A 22,583-nucleotide genomic window follows, 5' to 3' on the forward strand; every position below is an offset into this window, starting at 1 on the left:
GGCACATGCAAGAGGCAACCTGTGGATGTTTCTCTCACACATTGAGGTTTCCTTGCTCTCTTTCCCCGTCCCATCCCCTCTTTCTAAAAATAAATAACATCTTAAAAAAAAAAGACCGGAAAAGGAAAACGCCGGAGACTATATCATGTAGTTGACAAGGAATCCCAACTTGATAAATGGATGTGAGTCTGGGTAACTACTGGCAGTGAAGTTGAATGAAGGCCTTAAAGCCCCTTTTTTTGAAACTTTGGATGGATTTAATTAATATTCTAGAATTAGCAATCCTGGTACTTCCAACAACTTCTGATGACGGAATAATTGTGCTATTTTTAAAAGGCTAACTGATAGATCCAAGGACCCGCAAATGCTGTTTTAAGAGTTCTAAAAATCGAGGTGAGCCTTACAAAGTGAAATCCACAGATCTTACTTAAAGTGGATACTTTTGAGAAATGCAAAACCCCTGTCACACACACTCCAGCGAACGGAACTCATCTGTCATGCCCAAAAGTCCCCTGGTGGACCTTTCCAGTCGCTTGCGCCCTGGAGGCCACCACTGTCCTGTGACTTCTGTTCCCACATTAGTTTTGTCTGTTGAGCGGTGTATTTGTGAAAAAGAGAAGCAAATGGTGAATGGTGTTGCACTGCACTCAGAAACAACTGTTACACCAGGAGGAACGGGATTCCTTCGTGTTCGTTTACAAAAAGAATTTAACCTGCGGATTAGAGTCTCCTTCGTGTTGCTATGACGGATATGAGCCTTCCCCCTCAACTGTTTTCTTTTGAAACGCTTCCATGACATTTAGGCAACCAGGTATTTTGGGGACCCATGTCTCCACCCCACCAGTCGTGTCACTTCACTGGCTTACTTTGTGTTCCCCCAGAGGAAAATGACGCGGGAGAGAAGCGACTGAATGTCAAGTGTCAGGAGACCGCTTAAAACCCGGGTCCCTCCCGCGGGCTATGGGTGTGTGTCTGCGCCCTCTCCCGCGGGCCCCGGGTGGGGCGCGCGCGCGCTTCCTGCGGGGTGTTCGGTCCCCCGCGGGCCGGCCGGGCGCGGGCGGCAGAGGATGCGCTGCCCGGAGCACGTGGGTGGGTGGGCGGGCCGGCTCGCACAGGCCCCCGCCCTCCGAGGGCCGCCCACCCCCTCCCCGCGCCGTCGGGGGCGGGCCCGGGTGGGGCCGCGGTCGGACCGCGCAGCGGGCCGGGGCGCGCAGTCCCGGACGCCGGAGGCTGGGCGCGCTGCCTCGCGGGCCCTGAGGCTGCTCGCCCGCCGGCCCTCTCGCCACCAGGCTCGCCCGGGCCCGGGCCCCGGCCGCCGCTCCGCCAGTCCCGAGAGGTAAGAAGAGCCTTCCGCCAGCGGGCAGGCGCTCGGGGGCGGCGGCGGCTTCCCGGACTCTGCCGCGCCCGCCCTGCCCGCAGCCCGGCAGCATGAACCCTCGGGGGAGCGAGTGATTGGAAAGGTGGACGGTGCCAGTCCCTCCACGGACCCAGTCACCTCCCCTCACTACCTGGTGCTCAGCCTCCGCCCTCAGAGGACACGCTCCCAAGGTGTGCGTCCCGGGTCGGGTCCCGACTTGAGCTGCACCCGGCTGTCCCCGGGCGCAGGTGTGGGCGAGGGACCGAGGCTGGCTGTGAACTGAACAGTTGGGACCCTTGAAGAACAGAGCCTTGGGATACTAGGCGTTTCAGGACGTTTGTTTTTTATTCTCTCCAAAGAAATCCTTTCTGGAATATAAAGAGATGAGATATAAGCATTTCAAAACAGTCCTTGTTTTTAAGGGAGCTTTGTTTGACGATACGGACAGGGCTAGATTTCCAAACGTGAACTTGACTCTCGGCCTTTGGGAAGCTGAGCGGAGGTGGGGGGTGCGCAGCTGCCCTGGGCGGCTGCGTCCCACCCTGGGGGCCAGGGCGGAGCCGCCTGGACTGCTTGTATAAATAAAGCCAGTTTCCAGGAGCTGCTTTGGAATTAGGGATTTCCTCCTAATAAATATTATTATTATTAGATATATACACACGGGCGTGTGCACGTTTGTCGGGAGGGACAGACTCATTTTGCTTTTTTTTTCTTGTCCCTTTTATTCTTTCTTAAGCCATTGGTCCCATAAGCCTTTAGGATAATTCATTGTCCTTTTCTGCAACTAGGAAGGCCCTGTGGGGGTTTATCTTAGCCAGGTTTCACCAAAAACAGGGTGTCTGAGCCTGGCGTGAAACCGTGAGTCACTGAGAATATTCACGACTTCTGCGGACCCTGTAGGTGATACATTTGAAGTGTGTCTGTAAACGGTTGTGTCTGTGAGTGCTATCTAGAAGTATTTTTAAACGTGTGTGAAATCCACCTAAGTTCTCATTTTCTCGCAATGATTCTCGAGTCAGGCATGGTAAGTAGCAAGTACTGTGCTGGAAACCACACGTTGGGATAAGTGAAGTAAGTTTACACACAAAAAAAGCATGCTTTTTTAAAAAAAAATGTAGTGATTTTACCCAGCAATTCATTCTATTTTGGGATACTCTGTTAAAGTCTTCAGATCAGTGGTTGAGCAGGTAAAAATTCAACTTGAGAATATTTTTAAAAATCCGTGTTATGATTTCAGGTAGACTGGTTCATTTTACAATTCCATTTCTATTCAGTACTAAATATAGGTTATTACACTATTCTAGGTTTTACCGGTCATTTTCTTAAGGAGGAAGCTGTGTTATCATCACAGTCAGTTGTAATTAGGAGCTGCTACTTCTCTTTTGACCCTTGCCAGAGGATATGTTTATTGATTTCAGAGAGCGGAGGCAGACACGGAGGTGAGAAGGAAACATCCCTTGCATCCCAGACACACCCAGACCAGGGATCCATCAGCAGCCTAGCTATGTGCCCTGACAGGGGATCGAACCCGTGACCCTTTCTTTGGTGTACCGGGATGACACTCCAGCCGAACCACCCTGCTAGGGCAATAATTAGGAGCTTCTTTAAGAAACAGTTATCATGGGGAAACAAGCAATTTGGAAAAGCCAGTCCCACTTCTGGGAGCTAGGGATGCCTTGTTCCTCCTTACAAGGGGGACTGAAGGGAAGCATTTGAATTGCCCTAGGCCCCGTGCTTGCTGAGGCGATACTTGACGCTCGCCTGCTGTCTTTGGCCAAATGTCCCAGTCTGTGTTTAAAAAAAAAAAAGACTTAAGTCAGATCTGTGCCCAAGTCCAGCAAGTGAATTTTCTTTTTACCTTGGGGGAAGGAAGGGAATTCTAATCATCGGCATAATTAGGCTTGAAATCTCTGCTTCCCTTTAAGGAAGTTCAGTGTTTCCTTTGCTCAGCCAACTCCCACTGGAAGGAAGCTAATAGAGACACATCATCAGTTTTCTTCCCCTTGAGTTTTTTATTATTCCAACCAGCCCCTTTAATTCCATTATTTTCTCTCTTATTTGAGTGGATACCGCATACTTATATTTGGAGTAAATATATTTATTAAAATCATTAACCGAATAAAGGGGATATATAAACATTAAAAATATATATTTGGTTATGTTCAGTACACCACAGTTTACTAAGTTCTAGTGTGAAAAAAAAAGGGCACTTAGACAGCCTGCATCTTCTTCCCTGGTCTGACAGTTTTTGTATCAAAGTGAGTGCCTCCTCCCACAGATCCTTGGGGAGCCCAGGCCAGCAAGGTCTTTCCTGCCCACCTAGGTGGTCTGGGAGGGTTGCTGCATGAAGTCATCCATCTCCTGATGTGTACCAGCAGCAACAAGTACTAGGAGAATGACAGATGATGCTAATTGTTATTTCTGCTTTCTCTCCCCGCCCCTCACCCAAGGATATGTGTACTGATTTGAGAGAGAGAGGGGAAGGGGGTGGGGAAGAGAGAAAGAGAGAAACATTGATTGGTTGCCTCCCATACACACCCCGATCAGGGGTGGAACCAGCAACCTAGGTATGTGCCCTGACTGGGGATCAGACCCACAACCTTTTGATGCGCTGGCCAACACTCCAACCAGCTGAGCCACAAGGCCAGGGCCCTGCTTTCTTTTCAGAGTGCCCAGAACAGGTAGGTCAGGCCACCTGGAGTTCACGTTTAACTGCGATGCCCTGGGTATCGTTTTGAAAGGTTCGATAGTTTCGGTATAGCTCCTAGGCATTAAGAATGAAGCAATTCAGATAACACGCCCGTGGTGCAGGAAAGATAGTACATCCATTTCTGGAAGCAAGGCAGCACTTGTAGGATTGTGTCTACACAGCACGATGCAAAGTGAAAGTTTGGCAGAAATTTAGTCAATTTACTAAACTGTACTAAAATCATTGTGAAATCCCAAGCAGATAAATAGGTGAAGATGTATTATCAAGATCAGCTCTTAGCTTCGAGGAAATTAAGCAATCAACAGCAAATTTTCCACTTAAGGATGTGCTACAGAGATGTTCAACAGAGATAACCTTGGTGTTGGGTGTCCTGAATGTTCTTACGGTGGGGGGGGAGGGCGGGGGGAGGCTCCAGTGGGACAGAGGGAAGTGTGTGATTCCAGACCACATCCCCGGGGACCATTAGTGTCCTTCCTATTTTCTTGTCACTCTCACCTAGGAAGTTCGACTTCTTAATAGGATGGTTTCTGTCATTTCACCATTACTATTATAAGAATCGCATCATCACTTTTCTTTCTTTTTTTTTTTTTTAAATTTCGTGTGTCCATGAGATGTTGGCTGATATTTATTTATTTATTTATTCATTTATTTTTAGAGAGGGAAGGGAGGGAGAAAGAGAGAGCGAAACATCAATGTGCGGTTGCTGGGGGCCGTGGCCTGCAACCCAGGCATGTGCCCTGACTGGGAATCGAACCCGTGATGCTTTGGTTTGCAGCCTGCGCTCCATCCACTGAGCTACGCCAGCCAGGGCACATCATCACTTTTCTGAGGGTCTCATTTCAGGTGTTTTCGGGGGAAGAAGTTCACAATTTCGATGCGAGAAAGGACATGAGGAGACCAAAGCCCCGGGAGTTTGCCGATCAGAATGAAACCAATGTTGAAGGACTTTTCAAATCTGTTGTTGGTGGTGCTGTGTGACTATGGTGAGTATTGGAGTGTAATAACGCCCCGGGAACCCAGACCCGGAACTGTGACGTGTGTAGACGCGTTGGTGTGCACGGCCCTGAGTGAGGGAGGCAGGGAGTGGAGCGCCTTTTATACGGCGATCCTTGCAGCCCTGGGTTCTTTTAAGGTTCGGCATCGTGGATTCAAATAGATAATTAAAAAAAATAACTCACTTGCAATGTAACACATTTTGGAGACCAGCCTGTTACACACACATGAAATGATGTTGCACATAATGGGATTTTTAAAAAGGTTTTATTTTTTTATTTATTTTTAGAGAGAAGGAAAGGGAGGGAGAGAAACATCGATGTGAGAGAGAAACATCATCGATCGGTTGCCTCTCCCTGGGCCTGGACTGAGCCCGTAACCCAGGCACGTGCCCTGATCGGGGACCGAACCAACAGCCTTTCCCTCTGTGGGACGATGCCCAACCCACCGAGCCACACCAGTCAGAGCTTTATGGGGGTTTGACATAAAATGTCCCTTGACAGGAGAGTTTTGTTGCCAGAATATCTTTGGAACCAGTTCAGATTTGGTATAGTCCCTGCCAGTTGTGCGCCTTGGATAAATATCTTAATCCCTTTCCACTTTAGCGGTAATACTGACGTCACAGGGCTGTTGTGATGGCAAAGGAAAATCAATAATGTGAAACACCTCGAGTGGCTGAGCATACAGTAGGTGTTTAATGTTAGTTTTCTTCATTCAGTTTGTCTGAACTGAATATTGAGTGCATTTCTCAGACACGCAACTACTGAACCAATAGATTCAGTCATATAATGCTAACTTGGATGATTTCCAAATTATTTCATAAACATCTAAGCAGTGGATGGCATGAGAACAGAAATTTTTTTCCTTCTCATGAAAAAATTATGACTGCAGAGAAAGAGAATCCTGGCTTGTGGAAGACCAGTGGCGTAGCAGGCAGATACACTAGTGTGTGTACCGGTCATTTTGTCTGGTGGGTCTCCTTCCTCAGTCATTTCTTTTTAAGGAAGTTTTATTTTAAAAAGAAGACACTCAAAGCCCTGGCTGGCGTAGCTCAGTGGATTGAGCGCGGGCTGTGAACCAAAGTGTCGCAGGCTCGATTCCCAGTCAGGGCACATGCCTGGGTTGCAGGCCATGACCCCCAGCAACCGCACGTGGATGTTTCTCTCTCTCTCTCTCCCTCCCTTCCCTCTCTAAAAATAAATAAATAAAATCTTAAAAAAAAAGAAGACACTCAGTTTAAGGAAACTAATCCCAATCTGGGATTCATTTCTTTTAAAGGCATTTATCCCTCCTTAAAAACAGACTGTTCTGCATGAGACAACCTCATACGAAAAAATGATAACAGTGTCCTTGGTTTCACAGTGATGAAGAAAGACATCCAAGTCTCCCATCTAAATAAAGTCTGCAAGGATGTTTGTCACTGTTGAGCACAAACTATCTCACGGGAATGTAAAAGTAAAAATTGAATGAGCATAAAATAGAGCACAGACATAAACGTTGAGTGCGTGGGCTACTGCTAATGGAAGAGGAGGTGTTTTCATAGACCTGGGTTTTTATTTCCCTTCCCCCACTTGATGTTGGTCAAAATAAACCAGTGACATGTTTATATGGAGACACCAGTGTCTTTAAATACAGTGAAAGAATGGGGAGAGAAGAAATGAGAGAACAGCCCTGGCTGGCGTAGCTCAGTGGATTGAGCGCGGGCTGCAAACCAAAGCATCGCAGGTTCGGTTCCCAGTCAGGGCACATGCCTGGGTTGCAGGCCACGGCCCCCAGCAACCACACATTGATGTTTCTCTCTCTCTCTTTCTCCCTCCCTTCCCTCTCTAAAAATAAATAAATAAAATCTTTTAAAAAAAAGAAATGAAAGAACAGAGAAAACCAGACTGTAGTAGTCAGGATGACACACAATCAAATTGTAGTTTTCTACCTGAAGTGGTGTTCTTGTCTGTGAGACTGAGAGTACACTGTGCTGGAACCCATTGTATCTTTTCTCTCCCTTTCCCGCCGGGCCCGTGTGTCTCCCTCTCTGATTGGCCGCCTGTCCGATGGGAACCTGATCGGCCTCGTTGACAATCCCTGCCATTGGCATAGGCCCTCATTAGTGCACTAGGTGGCGTGTGCCCCTTAATCTTCGCCCGGTGATCACTGGGGGCTCTTTTTAGCCTCCTGTTCACAAAGAGGTACCAGAATCGCCACCTTTCTCAACCTTAACCCTGAACTGTCTCCATCCGAAAGGAAGTATCCCTCAATTTCTGTTTTGGCTAAAGAATTCTTTTTCTTTTTTTTTTTTTAAAGGGCTATCCTATCAGGGTTTTCAAGCAAGTGGTGATCAAGTGTTCAGGACTGTCCCGGTTTTATATCTTTTATTTCACCTCTTCTTAAATAAGAAATGGAAGACATGCAGAGCCAATGAAAAGAAACCCCCCAAATCTCTATGTGCCAATATATTCACGTGCTGATTCTAACAATCATTGACTGACTACACGTAAGGGTATATTTAAAGATTACTGACACTGCCAAACAACACACTGGGGCCCTTTGGACATATATATGATATGGCATGTGTATATTGTATATATATGATATACAATATCGTATATATATATCGTATATATTGGACATATATATGATATGACATGTCTATATTGTATATCTCTGCAGTGAGATAGATGACTTCGTAGTTACACATGTTGTTTTTCACACCAAAAGGACGGCGCAGTCCCTGACATCTGGAGTTGCTCCTTGCCCCAGCTGTGGGCCAGCCGATCGCAGCATTGCCAAAGTCTGCGTCTTTTGATGTGTACCTAGACAGGGTTCAAAGTGGAAACAAAGCTTCTGTGTGTGGGTGTTTTCTTCCAGTCTTCACTTTAGCTGCCCTGATGGGTCTCTTTAAAAAGGTGTGCTTGATCCTAGCAGAGAGATATTTGTGGGCCAGTAGCCATCTCTCCTATCTGGGTCAATAGCAGTGGCTGTGATGTCATTAACATTGCCAAGGACAAGTGTCACTCTCTCCTGGGATGACCCACGGAGAGCAGAGCGTCAACATTTCTTAGGTGCCTAAGAATTTCTGCCTCATAAGGAAACGAAGGACACTGGTTTCTTCACGGTGAAAATGCCCAACTAAATACTTGTATGTCAGAAAATAATTTTGAAGTATCTGTGGGGTCTTAAGTTTCAAATACTCTAGAGCAGTTTTTATTATATTATTTAAACCAAGCTTTCTCTCACTTCACTGTGAATCCTTTTCTCCCCAAATCCCTCACCACCAGAATACAACTAAAATGAGAAAAGTGAGGTGTTGATTTTTACGTGGACGATTGTAAATCGTTACTCTTGCTTTATAGATTTTCACTGTGGACACAGATAGAGTGTTTAACACTGTTTATTTTATCTTATTTTATTTTATTTTTAATATATTAATCTTTTTTTAAGATTTTATTGATTTATTTTTAGAGAGGGAAGGGAGAGAGAGAGGGAGAGAAACATCAATGTGCGGTTGCTGGGGGTCATGGCCTGCAACCCCGGCATGTGCCCTGACTGGGAATCGAACCTGCGATGCCTGGTTCACAGCCCGAGCTCAATCCACTGAGCTACGCCAGCCAGGGCAACACTGTTTATTTTAGACCTCACCATATAAGATGAAGATAAAGGACCAGAGCCACTTTAACATGGAAACGGTGCAGGGCCCGGCTCCCACAATCAGCACTTAGCATCCTTTTATTTCATCTGTGGCCCAGTTCGAACGTTTCTCATGCCTGCAGAGCTTGTTTTCTTTGCTGTCCCTCTGTAAAACCCACTCTGGCCGTTCCCTTGCAGTTCTTGGGGAAGCAGAGTATCTCCTCCTGGGGGAGCCAGGGCACGTGGCGCTGAGCAACACCAGCGTGTCCCTGGGTTTCCGGTGCCCCGACGGCGCGAACGGGACCCTGAGGAACGTGACCGTGCTGCTGCTGGAGGCCAGCACCAACCAGACCGTGACCACCAAACACCTGCTGACCAACCAGTCCCAGGGCACGCTCGAGTTCGAATGCTTCTACTTCAAGGAGGCCGGCGACTACTGGTTCACCGTGGCCCAGGGAGGGGCAGGGAGCAGCGCACCAGCTCCCGGCCGGGAGAAGGGGGCCTTTCTGAAGGTGGGGTGGCCCGTCTTTCACGTGGATCTGAACAGGACATCCGAGGCAGCCGAAGGCACCTTCCAGGTGGGCCTCTTCACCGATCAGCCGCTCTGCCCGTTCCCCGGGGACAAGCCTGACCTCCTGGTGGATGTCACCTTCACCAACAGTCTTCCCGAGGCCAGAATGAGCCAGGGGCCGCCCCTGGAGATAAGAGCCAGCAAGAGGGCGGAACTCACTCAGGGTCAGTGGGTTGAGTTCGGCTGCGCACCTGTGGGCCCAGAAGCCTACGTCACGGTGGTGCTGAGGCTGCTTGGCCGGGACTCGGTCATCACCTCCGTCGGACCCATTGACCTGGCCCGGAAATTCGGATACAAATTGGCCATGGTGCCGGAACTCACGTGTGCGTCCGGGGTGGAGGTGACGGTGCTGCCCCCGCCCTGCATCTATGTCCAGGGAGTGGTTTCGGTCTTCAAGGAGGCCCCCAGACGTCCAGGGGAAGGGACCACGCGGCTGGCTGCAAACAGCCTGAGCCTGGGGCAGAGGAAGACGGTGTTCAACTGCACGTTGTTCGACATGGGGAGGAACAGATACTGCTTCGACTTCGGCATTTCGGGCGGAAGCCAGCTTTCCGCAAAGGAGGAGGAGTGCATGCTCATTCAGAGGAACATAGGTTGGTATTGAGGTTTAACTTTTTTTAAATCAAATTGATGCCTTTATGTGGTCCAAATCTTTATTTTGAACTTAGCTGAACTGAATCTTCTATGAACTATTTCATCATTGTCAGGGATCATTCCTCATAACCGCACTGATGTCACATAGGATGTGACATCAGCTGTTGTCACATCCTATGGCAAGACCATGGCAGGTGTGATCAAAAATCAAAGCTAAATCCCAAGCTGTGTTTACTAACTCACTGGCTCGCTCTAGCTGAGCGTGTCTTCTGTCCTTCGTTATAAGGACGAAGCCTCCTGAGTGAGATTTCAAAACAAGATTTCTAAACGCTTCTTCATATTCTGAATTCTTTGCATAATGCCCTACCTAATCACACAACAAATGGGGTTATTACAATTCCACCCATGCCCCACGCCCCTCTTTGCATTTTTCTCCTTTTTCCTGGGTGCAAGCTGGGTCTGGGCAAGAGGGTTGCCTGGCAGATACTGTCCGGTTCACTTACCGGTTGCTTGTCGTCTTCCCCACCATGCTGCACGCCCCCTACGGCCCAAGCCTCCCGCCACCTTTGTGACTTCAAGTGTCTCTTGCTCCAGATTCACCCACTTCCTCTCCTGAGAAGACGTCCCTTTTTCTTTGCATGTCTGTGCACCCCTGGCCGCTGCCCTGCCCAGACTGTATGGCCCACCCCATCAGTCCTCCTACTGCTGACACCCTGAACTCTGCCTTGTCGTCCTCCTGACGCACCTGCCAGGCCACAGCTCAGCTCTGCCTGGGTCCATCCAACTGCTGGTCGCCCAGTGCGTGGAAGCCGCATGGGAAGGGAACACCCGGGCAGACTGGGGCCAGTGTGGGTGGGTCATGCCTGTGCCCTCGGAGGGGCCCGCCATGTGCTCAGCGACACGCCCGGGCTGGCTCTGCCTCTGCCTCTGTGCTCCACAGCCGCTCGCCCACCCCCTCCTGCTTGCTTCCTTCCAGCCTCACCTCTGCCCCCGGTCACCTCTGAGAGCTGACTGTGCCTCCTACCTCACCCAGCGGCTGGAAGCCACAGGGTGCCAGCTCCTCAGCCTCCCACCCAGATCTCTCAGCCAACGGGGGCGTCGGTCCCATCCTCTTCACACCCTGCTGCCGCTAGGGAGGGAGTGACACTCCTCCCGCACGAAGTCAGCCCTTCCCTCCCCTGCGGAGCCCTGCCTCTCTGCCCTTTTCTGGGACCTTCTGCTAATTACCCCCTCTCTCTCCTCTGTGTCCAACTGTCCCTTCTTTGCTGGCTTATGCCCATCAGCTTTGCAGTGCACTTAACTCTTACGTCTAAAAGCAAAACAACCCTTCTTCACCTGGCTTTTCCTCAGAAATCACCCTCGTGATCGTTTCTTCCTTTTATAGCCCAGGTTCTTGAAAAAGTTGCCTAGACTTTGGGGTTCATGTCCTCACCTCACCTTCACTTTCCAGCCCTCAACCCAGCACCCCTCCCCTGAAAATGCTGTCACTAACGCAGCCAGTGGATGACATCCAGGTCCCCAGATCCACGGGTGTTTGCGGTCTGTCTCTTCCCTGACCTCAGTCTGTGACGTCATGCTTGCCCTTTTACCTCCTACCTCCCGGCTCTCCTTCGAGGACAGCTTGCTGGTTCTGTAGCCGGACAACACGCAGGTCCAGCTGCCTACCGCAGCAAAAGCCAGACTCATGAGGCAGGCGCTGGTGCCAAAGGAAAGAGATTTGTTCAGGTGCCGCGTGACCTGGGAGAATGGTGGACTCCCGTCTCAAAGACCATCTTGTTTTCTGCCCAAGCCCACCATTGCCTGTAGAGATAAGGAGGGGAGGGCTTTTTCTCCTACTCAATTATCTTTCTGTCTTTCGGTGGGCTGGGCCCTATCCATTCATCTTTCTAGACTTTGGTGTGCTCAGTGTAAGGACCTCCCCCTGCTGCTGTCTTGGCCAATGGGGAACCCTCCCTGAAGTTCTAACTGACTGTCCATGGTAACAACCCCCCTCAAAACCCTGGGCCCTTGTAATCTTAGAAAATGTCTGGATTTCTCCACGTCTCCCCACTTTCACTGACACCAGCTGGCCCAAGCCTCCATCATCCCGTACCTGAATCTTGTAGCAGGCCCCCCCCCGCTCACCCACTTCATTCTCACTGAGGCCAGAGGGGCTGTTTAAAATTTAGGCCAGCAGAGGCTGTCCCCTGCTTAAAGCCTGTCAGTCACCTCGCTTGACGGGAGGTTGAGAGCCACAGGGTCCTCCATGGCCGCACTGACCACCCCACAGTCTCAGCTCGGGTAAGCCTGGGACACCCTCATCCACCCTAACCTGGTTAATGTCCACCCACCCCCCAAGTCTCCACTTGGGCTACTCTTTCTCAACGCAGACTGGTTGGATTGCCTTGCCGTAAGCTGGCACACCATCCTCAGCCTGTCTCTCGTGGTGTTGACCCCCTCTGTCATTGTTTGTTCAAGGTCTTCCCTCCCCTGGTGCCTTCCTTCCCTCCTCGCCTCCCCCCAGCCCCTTCCTCCGACTGGGGGAGCTCGTTTGGTGGCAAAAGCCAACCTGTGCTGCCACCGAGCTATTTATGACTTTTCTGCAGCCCACTCGTGTGCCCAGCGCCTTGACAGGCACCCCACACGTGTTGATTAGAGTGAACATTGAACTCAGAGGTGGTGAGTCTCATGTTAGTAAAAAAATTATATTAAACTCATTCAAACCATTCAAGATGGGCTTGCCTTTTCTGAAGGAGGTACTTGTTAAGAGGAGAAAAATTCGACTTGACTGAATTGAATGGACGTTCAAACCCAGGGGAGCGAAGGGTCTGGAAGCTGCGGGTTCTCCCGGCTGTGGGGCCTCCCCCAGACCTTCCCACTCCCAGTCTACGCACTGACCGGGGGTCCCCCAGTCTCCTGTGGTCTTCAGTATGAGCACAAGAAAAAGGCCAAACTACACATTGACTTAGTTTTCCTTTCAGATTTCACAGTAGTGGAATTCCCAGTAGATTTTTCAAAGATAAATCACAACACTTGAAATCTCAGACTTCAGTATCGGATTCTCAAAGCTTTGCAGATGCTGGGGGCTTAGTGTCTGAGCAGCTCGGAAAAGCTGGGCCCCTGTTCTCCCATTTGAGGGGGGCAGGGAGGTCTGGGAGGCACAGAACCAATGTCGTGCTCAGCTGAACCTCTGGATGGAACACAGTTACCACACCTCAGTTTGTGTTTGCCCAGGATACAGGCGTGTGACGCCCCTACTCTTGCGTCAAGCCAAGAGATGTTTAATTGGTGTGAAGAACGCCTCTTCCGTGACTCATTCCCAAGATTGCGCCACTTGGCTCGCCCGAGAACGTGTCTGCCTCGCACGCTCTCCTTGTTTTTGCAGGGCTCTGCGTGCCTTTGACTGCAGCGCGAGATCTTGCTCATGGAGGAGATGAAGAGAGACCTTTATGCAGAGGGTGTTTGGGAGCCTGGCGCTGGCGTGACCGGCTGGCCGGGCCCGCTGTTGGGTGGGTGCTGAGAGAGAAGGGACTTAGGGGAACTCTTCATGGAGCACGATTCAATTATTCCATCTGGCGGTGATCGCGTACATGCTTGGAGGAGATGTTTGCATTCAGCCGTCCGTCATAACTGTCCTGGGAGTGATTTGCATGTGTTCCGAAGCCCTGGTGTGTCGTTAAAGCCTAAAGCTGCTTGCTCAGTGGACCCTTTTGTCATATGGAATGTCCCTGTTTATCACTGATAGTATTCCTCGTTCTGCACTCTGTTTTGTCTGATATTAATACAGCCACTCCTGTTTTCTTTATTTCTTGGAAATTTTTTTTATTACATGTATCGGGGAGACTTTAGTTAATACAGTTATATAGACTTCGAGTAGACGTTTCTGCGGTACGCGATCTGTGAATTGTGTCGTGTGCTCACCACCCAAAGTCCCGTCATCTTCCGTCACCGCATATTTGGCCCCTTTACCTGTCCCCACCCTCCCACCCCCTTCCCTCTGGCAACCACCACCCTGTCGTCCGAGTCTGTGAGTTTCAGTTTTATGTCCCACAGATGGGTGAAATCCTATGACTCTTGGCTTTTTCTGAATGACTTACTCCGCTTAGCATGATATTCTCAAGGGCCATCCGTGTTGTCGCAAATGACCGTTTTCATCTTCTCTAACGGCGGAGCGGTGTTCCGTTGTGCGGATACACCCCATCTTCTTGTCCAGCCTTCTAACAGAGGACACTGTGGTCGCCTCCACGTCTCGGCCTCCGTGAATAAGGGTTCATTGAACACAGGGGTGCATGTGTCTTTGCAAATAAACGTTTTCAAGTGTTTCGGGTAGATGCCCAGGAGAGGGGTTGCTGGGTCATATGGTAACCCAGGAGATGGGTAACCCAGGAGATGGGTTAACCCTTATTCTTAGTTTTCGGAGGAACCTCCGCCCTGTTTTCCGTAGTGGCTGTTCCAGTCCGCAGTCCCACCAGCAGGGGATGAGGGCTGCTTCTCTCCACAGCCCCTCCCACACTTGTTCTCACCTGTCTTGTTGATAACAGCCCTTCTAACAGGTGTGAAGTGGCATCTCCTTGTAGCTTTGATTTGCATTTACATAGCCAACGAAGTTGAGCATCTTTTCATATATCTGTTGGCCGTTTGTGTGTCTTGGGAGAAGTGTCTGTTGTGTACTGTATGGTTTTCTTTTGATCAATGTTGACAAAGTATAATTTCTTCCATCCTTTCACTTTTAACATATTTAAGTATTTATATTTAAGGGTAGTTTCTTTTAAGCAGTACATAGTTGGGTCACTCTTTTTAAACCCAGTCTCACAATCTCTGCCTTTTAGTTGGTGTATTTTGGTTATTTATATTTAGTGTGATCATTAAGTGGTCAGATTAAGATCATCATACTAGTTTTGTGTTTATTTGATCTGCTCTTTTATTCTGTCTTCTTTGGGGTTAATTGAATTTTTTTTAACATTTACTTAAACTACTCGATTGTTTTATTGTTTATATCTTAAAATGCATTTTAGCGATTTTCCTAGATTTTACAATATACATCCAATTACTTTCAATCTACCTTCAAATAACATTATTTTGCTTCACGTGCAGTGTGAGGACCTTATAGCAACAATCCACTCACAGTCCGTTGCTCCCATTCTTTGCGTGATTGCTGCCATACACGTCTGGTAAGGAACGGAGCTGTGTCTGGGCTCTGCTGTCGTTGCAGCTGCCTTCCGTGCCCAGCAGAGTCCAAAGTCTCCTCTGTTAGTTTGTGGTCGGGGTAGGGTCTGGGTAGCTGGAGGGCTTTACTCCGTGCTTCCATCGTGCCCTCAGCTCTAGGCTTGAGTCTGCACATCGGGGAGGTTTTGACCCATCCCCGTGCTCCTGCCACGGCGGTAGGCTGCTGTTCTTCGATACTTGGCCGTGGCTCGCTGGGTGCAGGGCTGGGGATGAGCTGTCAGAGCGGAGAGCACACTCCTGTGCACGTTTGGTCTTAGTCTCCCGCGCGTACTGTGCCCTGAGTGTCAGGCGTAGGGCCTTGATGATCCTGCCCCTCCCTGGTGGTAGGAGCCCTCTAACACACCGGGCCCAGGGCGTTTATTTTCTGCTCCTCTCCAGGAGTGAAGGGTTTCCTTCTTTTTTTTATTCCCTAGCGACTCCAGGTGCTCTTAGAGTGATGGGGTTTTCTGGTCTTGTGCCTCCCCTCAGTCCTTCTTGGGAGCAGCTGGTGAGATCCGTGGGCAAGAGCCTGAACGCAGGTACAAATACAAACTCCCCTGCAGTGTGTGGCTCGGTGTGGTTCTGCGTTCTCACGCTGGCCCCCGTAGGCCATCCATTCCATTTTTAGTGACTTCTCCTCCCCAGCTGTGCGAGCCCGGCACCTGCCCCAGGACCCATGCTTGCATCTGTCTTTTCGCAGAGGAGCCTGTCTTTCCTTGCCTTCCAGGCCATCCGGCTGCCCTGCGACGGGTTCTAGAAAGGTTAATAGTTTGCCACGTGTACAGCTCTTCATATTAAGGGTCGGAGCAACAACATTCTTTCCAGCTTTCTGACATTTTGGGGAATTATGTTTTACTTACCTGTCAAGACCCAGGATGTGAGTTTGGCTTCTTCACGGGGTTGCAGTTCAGTTCCGATTCTCAAGCGAACTCGCACTGAACGCCTGGCTGATACTGTCCTTGCAGAAACCTGGGGACACTGGCAGCCGTGGAGCCGGTGCAGTGCCACCTGCGGGGACGGTGTCCGCGAGCGTCGCCGCCTGTGCCTGACGTCCTTCCCCGCCCAGCCCGGCTGCCCTGGAGCGTCCTCGGAGACGTCCCGGTGCTCCCTGGAGGACTGTGCGGGTAGGTACCCTTCCTCCGTTGGGGCCTGTCCCCAGAGAGGCCGTGCCGCCAGCGTCTGCCCGACGGTCACCGGTCTGCGTTCAGGAGGGGACGAGTTCAATCACGTCCTGTGATTGCTGTCGGCTGTATGAATCCCGTCCGTGTCCATGAGCATGTCATGGGCTGGGGACAGCTTGCCAGTGAGCTGCCAGGGGCTGGGGACAGCTTGCCAGTGAGACTTGACACTGTAAAGGATTGGGAAACGACAAGGACAGCTATCTAAGTTAAAGGCTCAGGCATACAAAATTATTTTTAAACATATGAAAATGGAAGAGACGATTGTGTCCCCCCCGCCCCCACATTTTCTCTTCCTTTTTACTTTTGTTTTACTTCTACCTCCTTTAATTCTCCTCACCAGAATAGTGGAAAAACTTACTTAAATTTTTTTTTCTGCCCATCATCCCAGGGAAGCGCCAGGGGACCATGGAGAGCATTTTTTTTTTTTTGCCAAAACGGGGCAAGACACCCTGTCTTCCCCCCGGGGTGGCCCCATCGGTGCTCTTCGCCAGCCCGACCCGGGAGGGGAAGGGGGGAGAGTTATTCCCGCCTTCACCTTGAGACCGGCCTTTCCTCCAGCCTCGGAGCACCGTGAAGGCACACGCCCGTCGGTGCTCAGTGAGAACCTGATGGCCTGCTCTCTAGATGTGACGCTCACGTAGCTGAGTCCCACTCGTCTGCCACGGGTCACAGTCAGAACGAAGCCTCGCTCTCCCCACACACACACCCTTCCGCCTTCTGGGACATCACCTGTCCCGTTGGCTTGGCTGGCCTCTGCTCTGGTCCTGACCCTTACGGACAGTACTCCGGTCAGGCCCCGACTTTCTCCACGTTTCGGTTCCAGGTTAGGAAGCCATCCCTGGTTCCTTGTCCCATTCTCACCGGGGGAAGGTAGATGTTTCTCTGTGCTTGGATCTCAGGTTAGATTTTAGCCAAAACTACAGGCAACACCTTGGTCAGTGTCCAGGCCTGTGGCCCGAGGAAATCATTCATACTATCTTATCTTTCCAACCAGTGCTACAGTGCCTCTTCCCTTTACTCTAGTATGCTAAGGATGGTCTCTCCTCTGTGTTTTTTTCCTCTTCTCTTTAAAAAGATTTTATTGATTTTTTTAGAGAGCGGGGAAGGGAAACATCAGTGTGTGGTTGCCTCTCACCTTCCCCCTTTTGGGCACCTGGCCTGCAACCTAGGCATGTACCCTGACTGGGAATCGAACCGGTGACCCTTTGGTTCATAGGCCGGCACTCAATCCACTGAGCCACACCAGCTGGGGCTCTGTATTTTTTTTATTAGAGCTTCAGACCCAGGCTCTTTTCCCAGCCTCGAGCCTGCCCCTCTTTTTTTCTTAAGCCTTGGGCCGCATCCCGAATCTGTTCTTTCTCCAGTTGTATCTCATGCTGCTTGCTAAGGCTCTCTTCTCTGCCTGCTCTTTTCTTTGTGAGTTCCCTTCACTTCCCGCCGTTCCTTCTTTGTGTATCACTTTCTCCAAATACACCTGTTCCTCTGAATTCTGAGACGGCGTGTTGCGTTAAGACATTTTATCTGGAGTTCCATAATCATCAAACGAATTTAAAGTCAACTGCCACTGGCTTGTACTGCACCTTGACAGTGTTGAGTGACAACAACATCAACCGTTTATGGACCGTCCGCTATGTGCCAGCCGACCTTGAACACATGGTCTCACCTGTGGCTCACAGAGGAGGATAATGATGCTGGGCTCTGGTCCTAAGAGCTGCCTGCTGACCAGGCATTCTCCTAGGGCCTCGCACACAGGAAGTAGGTGCTTCTTTATCTCCACACACAGAGGACGACTTTGTGGCTTGGAGGGGGTGAGTGGCCCACCCAAGACCATGAACCTGGAAAGCAGGGGATTTGACCTGACCCCATACTGAGCTACCTATCTTGAATACTTTGCCTTTATATTCAGGCCAGTGTAGCTTTCTAGAAGCACCGACAACCTGAAACCAGCCATCTTTTTTTTTAATCTTTGAAATTTCATTTTTTATTTTTTTTATTGTTGTGCTGTTACAGTTGTCCCACTTTTCCCCCATTGCTCTTCCCCTGCCCGAAACTAGCAATCATTTTTGAGGACATGTGGTGTTATTTCATGTTCTGGCATCTGCACTCTTTCATGCTGGGTGGGAACTAGAAATGTGTGTGTAATACATTAGCCAGAAGGGTGAGTGGTACAGACATCCCTGCTTCCTCTCTACGCGGTCCTCAGATAAATGCTGCTGCGGATAACTGTGCTCATTTCTCTCTAGCGTTCTCTTTCTCGCGTTCGACCTGTCTTCCCCTCCTTGGAAATACAGAGTCTATTTGCAGGCTGCTGAGCCTCAGGAAACCACCTTCACGTCAGGTGGAAGAGGAAAGACGGGGCGAGGCGGAGGAGGGCGAGGCCACATCCTGGGGCTAGTCGCCAGCTGAGGTTTTCAGGGGGCCGGGCCAGGTTGCAGACAGCTGCTAAGGGGAGGGCCTGCTGAGTGGAACAGCCGTGCCGCTGCCCCCTGGCGTCGGCAGATGGAAGAAGCGATGAGTCAGGAAACAGGTCTTGCGTCGTCCCACGGTGTCTCCTTGGCTGGGAGTTTCGAGTTTTGTCCAGCTTGGAAAGGCAGTTTTCCTGTCGAGGTCTGAGTCTAGTTCTGTGTTAATTTGGTTCGTCTTGTTTGACACAAGAGCAGGAGGATCCATGTGCTGTTGCACGCACGTTCGGTCTGGTGGGGCAGTGATCGTTTTGCCATGACCTTTTAAATAATGAATCAACGGATTGATTGATCTTCCATTTATTGAGTAGCAACTGTGCGTGCGTTACCGTGACTGGGGTTGGGTGTAGACAGACAGGACGCGTCCCTGTTGTGAAGGGACCCCTGGGGCTGTTCTCCAGCTGTGGTTTGGAAGGGACCTGGCCGGGGAGTTACGTTGTCTCTAGCCCCTGTTCAGGTGTGAGTTTCTCTTGACGGGTGCGGATTCAGGTACAACCCACCTAAATCGAGCCGCATGTCGAGTCTCACACTGGTAGGAACTTCCCCATGTACACCTCAAAGGCACACCTGACTGCAGGGGCCCCATGGGCCTTGAGTGAAAACTTTGATTTTCTCCGCAAACTTTCCTCAGGCTGCCTCTGCGTGGAGGACTGGAGGCAGGTGTGGGCAGGACCTGGGAGCCCCGGGCACCTAGAGTCTCACGTGGTCACCTGGCTTCTGCGGGTCTGCCGTTTTTAGTTTGGCTCAGGCTGCCAGCAGAGAGAATAGGCAAGACTACAAATCCTAGCCCTCGCTAGTTGACTTCTTTCTTTAACTGCTGGATCTTAACGCCACGCAGAGAAAACAGCCCCAGGGAATGGCCAGAATACCGATTTGTTCCCCCCCCCCCCCCCTGCAGCGCTCCACGGCTCCAGTCCGCCGCCTCTGCAGCCCCAGGGCCCCGAGAAGTCCAACAACATCGTGACGGTCACCGGGATATCGCTGTGCCTGTTCATCATCGCGGCCACTGTGCTCATCACGCTGTGGAGGAAGTTCGGCCGCTCCCCGAAGTGCAGCACCCCCGCCCGGCTCGGCTCCGCGCACTCGCCCGGCTTTCGGAAGAACTCGGACGAGGAGACCATCTGCGAGCTGGGCGAGCCGCGCGGGAGCTTCTCGGACGCGGGGGACGGGCCGGCGGGGGACCCGGGCATCCCCCTGACCTACAGGCCGAGCGCGCAGGCCGCGCCCGACGACGAGGCCTCGGGCAGCGAGAGCTTCCAGTCCAGCGCGCAGAAGATCATCCCGCCGCTGTTCAGCTACCGGCTGGCCCAGCAGCAGCTGAAGGAGATGAAGCAGAAGGGCCTGACCGAGACCACCAAGGTCTACCACGTGTCCCAGAGCCCCCTGACCGACACGGCCGTGCAGGCGGCCGCCGCCCCGGCCGCCGACCTGCCCTTGGACCTGGACAGCCCAGAAGAGGCCGCCGCCGCGCCCAAGTTCCGGCTCAAGTCCCCGTTCGTGGACCCGCCGGCGGCCGGGCCGGCGGACAGGCCGGCGTCCCGGCTGCAGGTCCCCGGCGCGCAGGCCGCCTGCGCCGTCAGCCCCAGCCAGACCGTGATCCGCAAGGCCCAGGCGCGGCCCGGGGGCGGCCGGGCGGGCGCGGGGGACCGGGGCCAGCCCCGGAGCCTGCATTTCCGGAGGACCGCCAGCTTCCACGAGGCCAAGCAGGCGCGCCCGTTCCGGGAGCGGAGCCTGAGCTCCCTGCCCCCGCGGCAGGCGCCGGCCCGCGCGGCGCGGACGCGGCCCTGGGAGCCGGCGGAGGACCGAGCGCGGCCCCCGAGCCGGGGCGCCGCCGCGTGCCCGGGGCCGCCGGACCGCGCGCCAGGAGCGGGCGGAATCGGCGGCCCCGTGAGCCCTCTCCCTAAATCCTACACCTTGGCGCAGCCGGGGAGGAAGCCCGAGCCCGGCGTCCGCCAGGCGGGACCTGCGGCGGGGGGCGACAGGGCGGAGCCTCCCAGGGCTCGGAGGGGACCGTCCCCCAGTCACAGGAGCGCCGCGCGGAAGCAGCCTTCGCCCACCGCCCCCAAAGAGAGCTACCCCAGGGCCGGCCCCCTGAGCCCTTCGCAGTGTAGGAAAGACAGGTGTCAGAGCTTCCCGGCGCACCCCGAGTTCGCCTTCTATGACAACACCTCGTTCGGCCTCACCGAGGCCGAGCAGAGACTGCTGGACCTCCCCGGGTACTTTGGGTCAAACGAAGAGGACGAGACCACCAGCACGCTCAGTGTGGAGAAGCTGGTCATCTAGACCCGGATCGGCCCGACACCTCGCGCCGCTGCGGTCCTCTGCGGGCTCGGGGCGCGGTGCCAGGTGCGCGCACTGCTCTGTGCGCCGATCCGTGTCACCGCTGGGTTGTGGGACGGGCGGTGGGCAGCGAGTGACTGCGGTGTGCCCACGCACCCTAATTCATAAGGAAGAGGTTATTTATCCTGACTTTCCCCTTTGTTGTCCTGTTTCCATTGATTTATAACGAATAACTACGATAATAAAATTGAAACGGGAGTGAAATAGGGCTTGGTCTCATGCGGATGTGAACGATGTGATGTCACATACAAGATGTGACTTGCATGACATGCTTTGAACACATCATTGGCAGTTCCCAACTTGACACAAACTTGGGAGTCTCAACCCTAATAAGGGCTGGGCCAAAGTCAGCTCGCTAACTCAACTCTGAATTGTAATTTATTGTTATAAATACTGCAGGATTCGACACCTGTTTCTTGTTTGGCTAATGAAGTCAATTAGGACTGTTAGGCACTAGGCCACCTAAACATGGTGATACTTCGAAATAGTCCAGAAGAACTTTCAGGCCAGAGTTGGGTGGTATCTTCCTTTTTTTTTAATGCAACAAAGAGTTCTGGTGACGTTACACAAAATTATGTCCGTTAATTCTGCTCTGGAGAAATAACGTAAGAAGCTGATTATTCAGGTAGTGAGTCAAATGAAGACCTACCCATCCATCCGTCATTGTTCTGAGCAAAATGGAAACATTTTGGAAAGGAGAATATTGTCTCCTGAGAGAGCATCGTGGGGAGCATGGGCTGTGGGTGCCGTCCAGGCCCTGCGTGGCATCGGGATGTTGACCGTGTGTTCCTGGGCCAGCGTGGCCGCCGAGACCCCCGGGGGGGGGGTGTTGTTCTGACCCTGGGACAGGTGTGTTTCTGAAGATAACTTTATCAGGTCAGTCAGGAAGCACGTGAATTAATCATGGTGAATGGAAAGCAGGTGGACTAGATGGTGCTCTTACAGCTTAATCTTTTTTTAATTGGGAGAAAGAATAAAGGGGCAAAGTCTTTTTTTAAAAAAAGATTTTATCTACTCACTTTTAGAGAGAGGGGGAGGGAGAGAGGAAGGGGGAGAAAAACCCCAGCGTGCAAGGGAGACATCTATCTGCCGCCTCCCACATGCGCCCCGACCTGAGCCCCACCCACTGCCCAGGCATCTGCCCACCTGGGAATGAAACTGGTGACCTTTCACTTCGCAGGATGCAGCCCGGCCAACGGAGCCACACCAGTTGGCAAGGGAAGAGTCTTTTAGAAATTTAGAATCACTTTTTTTTTTCCGATTCACTCTGCCTACCACATTGTACAGATGAAGGATTCCAGGCTGAGGGAAGGGAATGAACTCCTGCAGGCCTGGATGAACTTGGGCTCATTCTGACTCTAATTCTGCACCAAACTCTGCCCTCTGCCATCACAGCCTTCGCAAGGCTTCTCTGATGGTAGCAATTTCTGGAGAAAGCTGGCCCTTCCGCAGTAACGGGCACAGGCAGATAGATGCCTTTCCTCGGTTTTCCCGAAGAAAGGAAGCCTTCTGCTGCTTGGTGTTCGGACTGGTCTTGCACCTGGCTTTGTGTGGGCGTGAGGGCTGCACC

General features: G+C 51.7%; 1 protein-coding gene across 4 annotated transcripts; it reads left to right on the forward strand.

The window, feature by feature from the left end:
- Nucleotides 1–1,180: 1,180 nt before the first annotated feature.
- THSD1 (thrombospondin type 1 domain containing 1) lies at nucleotides 1,181–21,212 on the forward strand. 4 transcript variants are annotated; one of them, XM_045839272.1, is made up of 5 exons: nucleotides 1,181–1,336; nucleotides 4,911–5,050; nucleotides 8,880–9,845; nucleotides 15,996–16,154; nucleotides 19,572–21,212. In XM_045839272.1, exons 2-5 carry the CDS (start codon nucleotides 4,993–4,995, stop codon nucleotides 20,954–20,956), a joined length of 2,568 nt encoding a protein of 855 aa, XP_045695228.1. In that variant the 5' UTR covers nucleotides 1,181–1,336; nucleotides 4,911–4,992; the 3' UTR covers nucleotides 20,957–21,212. The 4 variants fall into 4 exon arrangements, with proteins under 4 accessions (XP_045695228.1, XP_045695231.1, XP_045695229.1 ...); XM_045839273.1 differs by lacking the exon at nucleotides 1,181–1,336 and adding an exon at nucleotides 1,394–1,548; XM_045839274.1 differs by lacking the exon at nucleotides 1,181–1,336 and adding an exon at nucleotides 3,993–4,038.
- The last annotated feature ends 1,371 nt before the right edge of the window (nucleotides 21,213–22,583 follow it).

Source organism: Phyllostomus hastatus, unplaced genomic scaffold, assembly GCF_019186645.2.
Source record: "Phyllostomus hastatus isolate PE091 unplaced genomic scaffold, TTU_PhHast_1.1 phas_contig_29, whole genome shotgun sequence".
Lineage (NCBI taxonomy): Eukaryota > Metazoa > Chordata > Mammalia > Chiroptera > Phyllostomidae > Phyllostomus > Phyllostomus hastatus.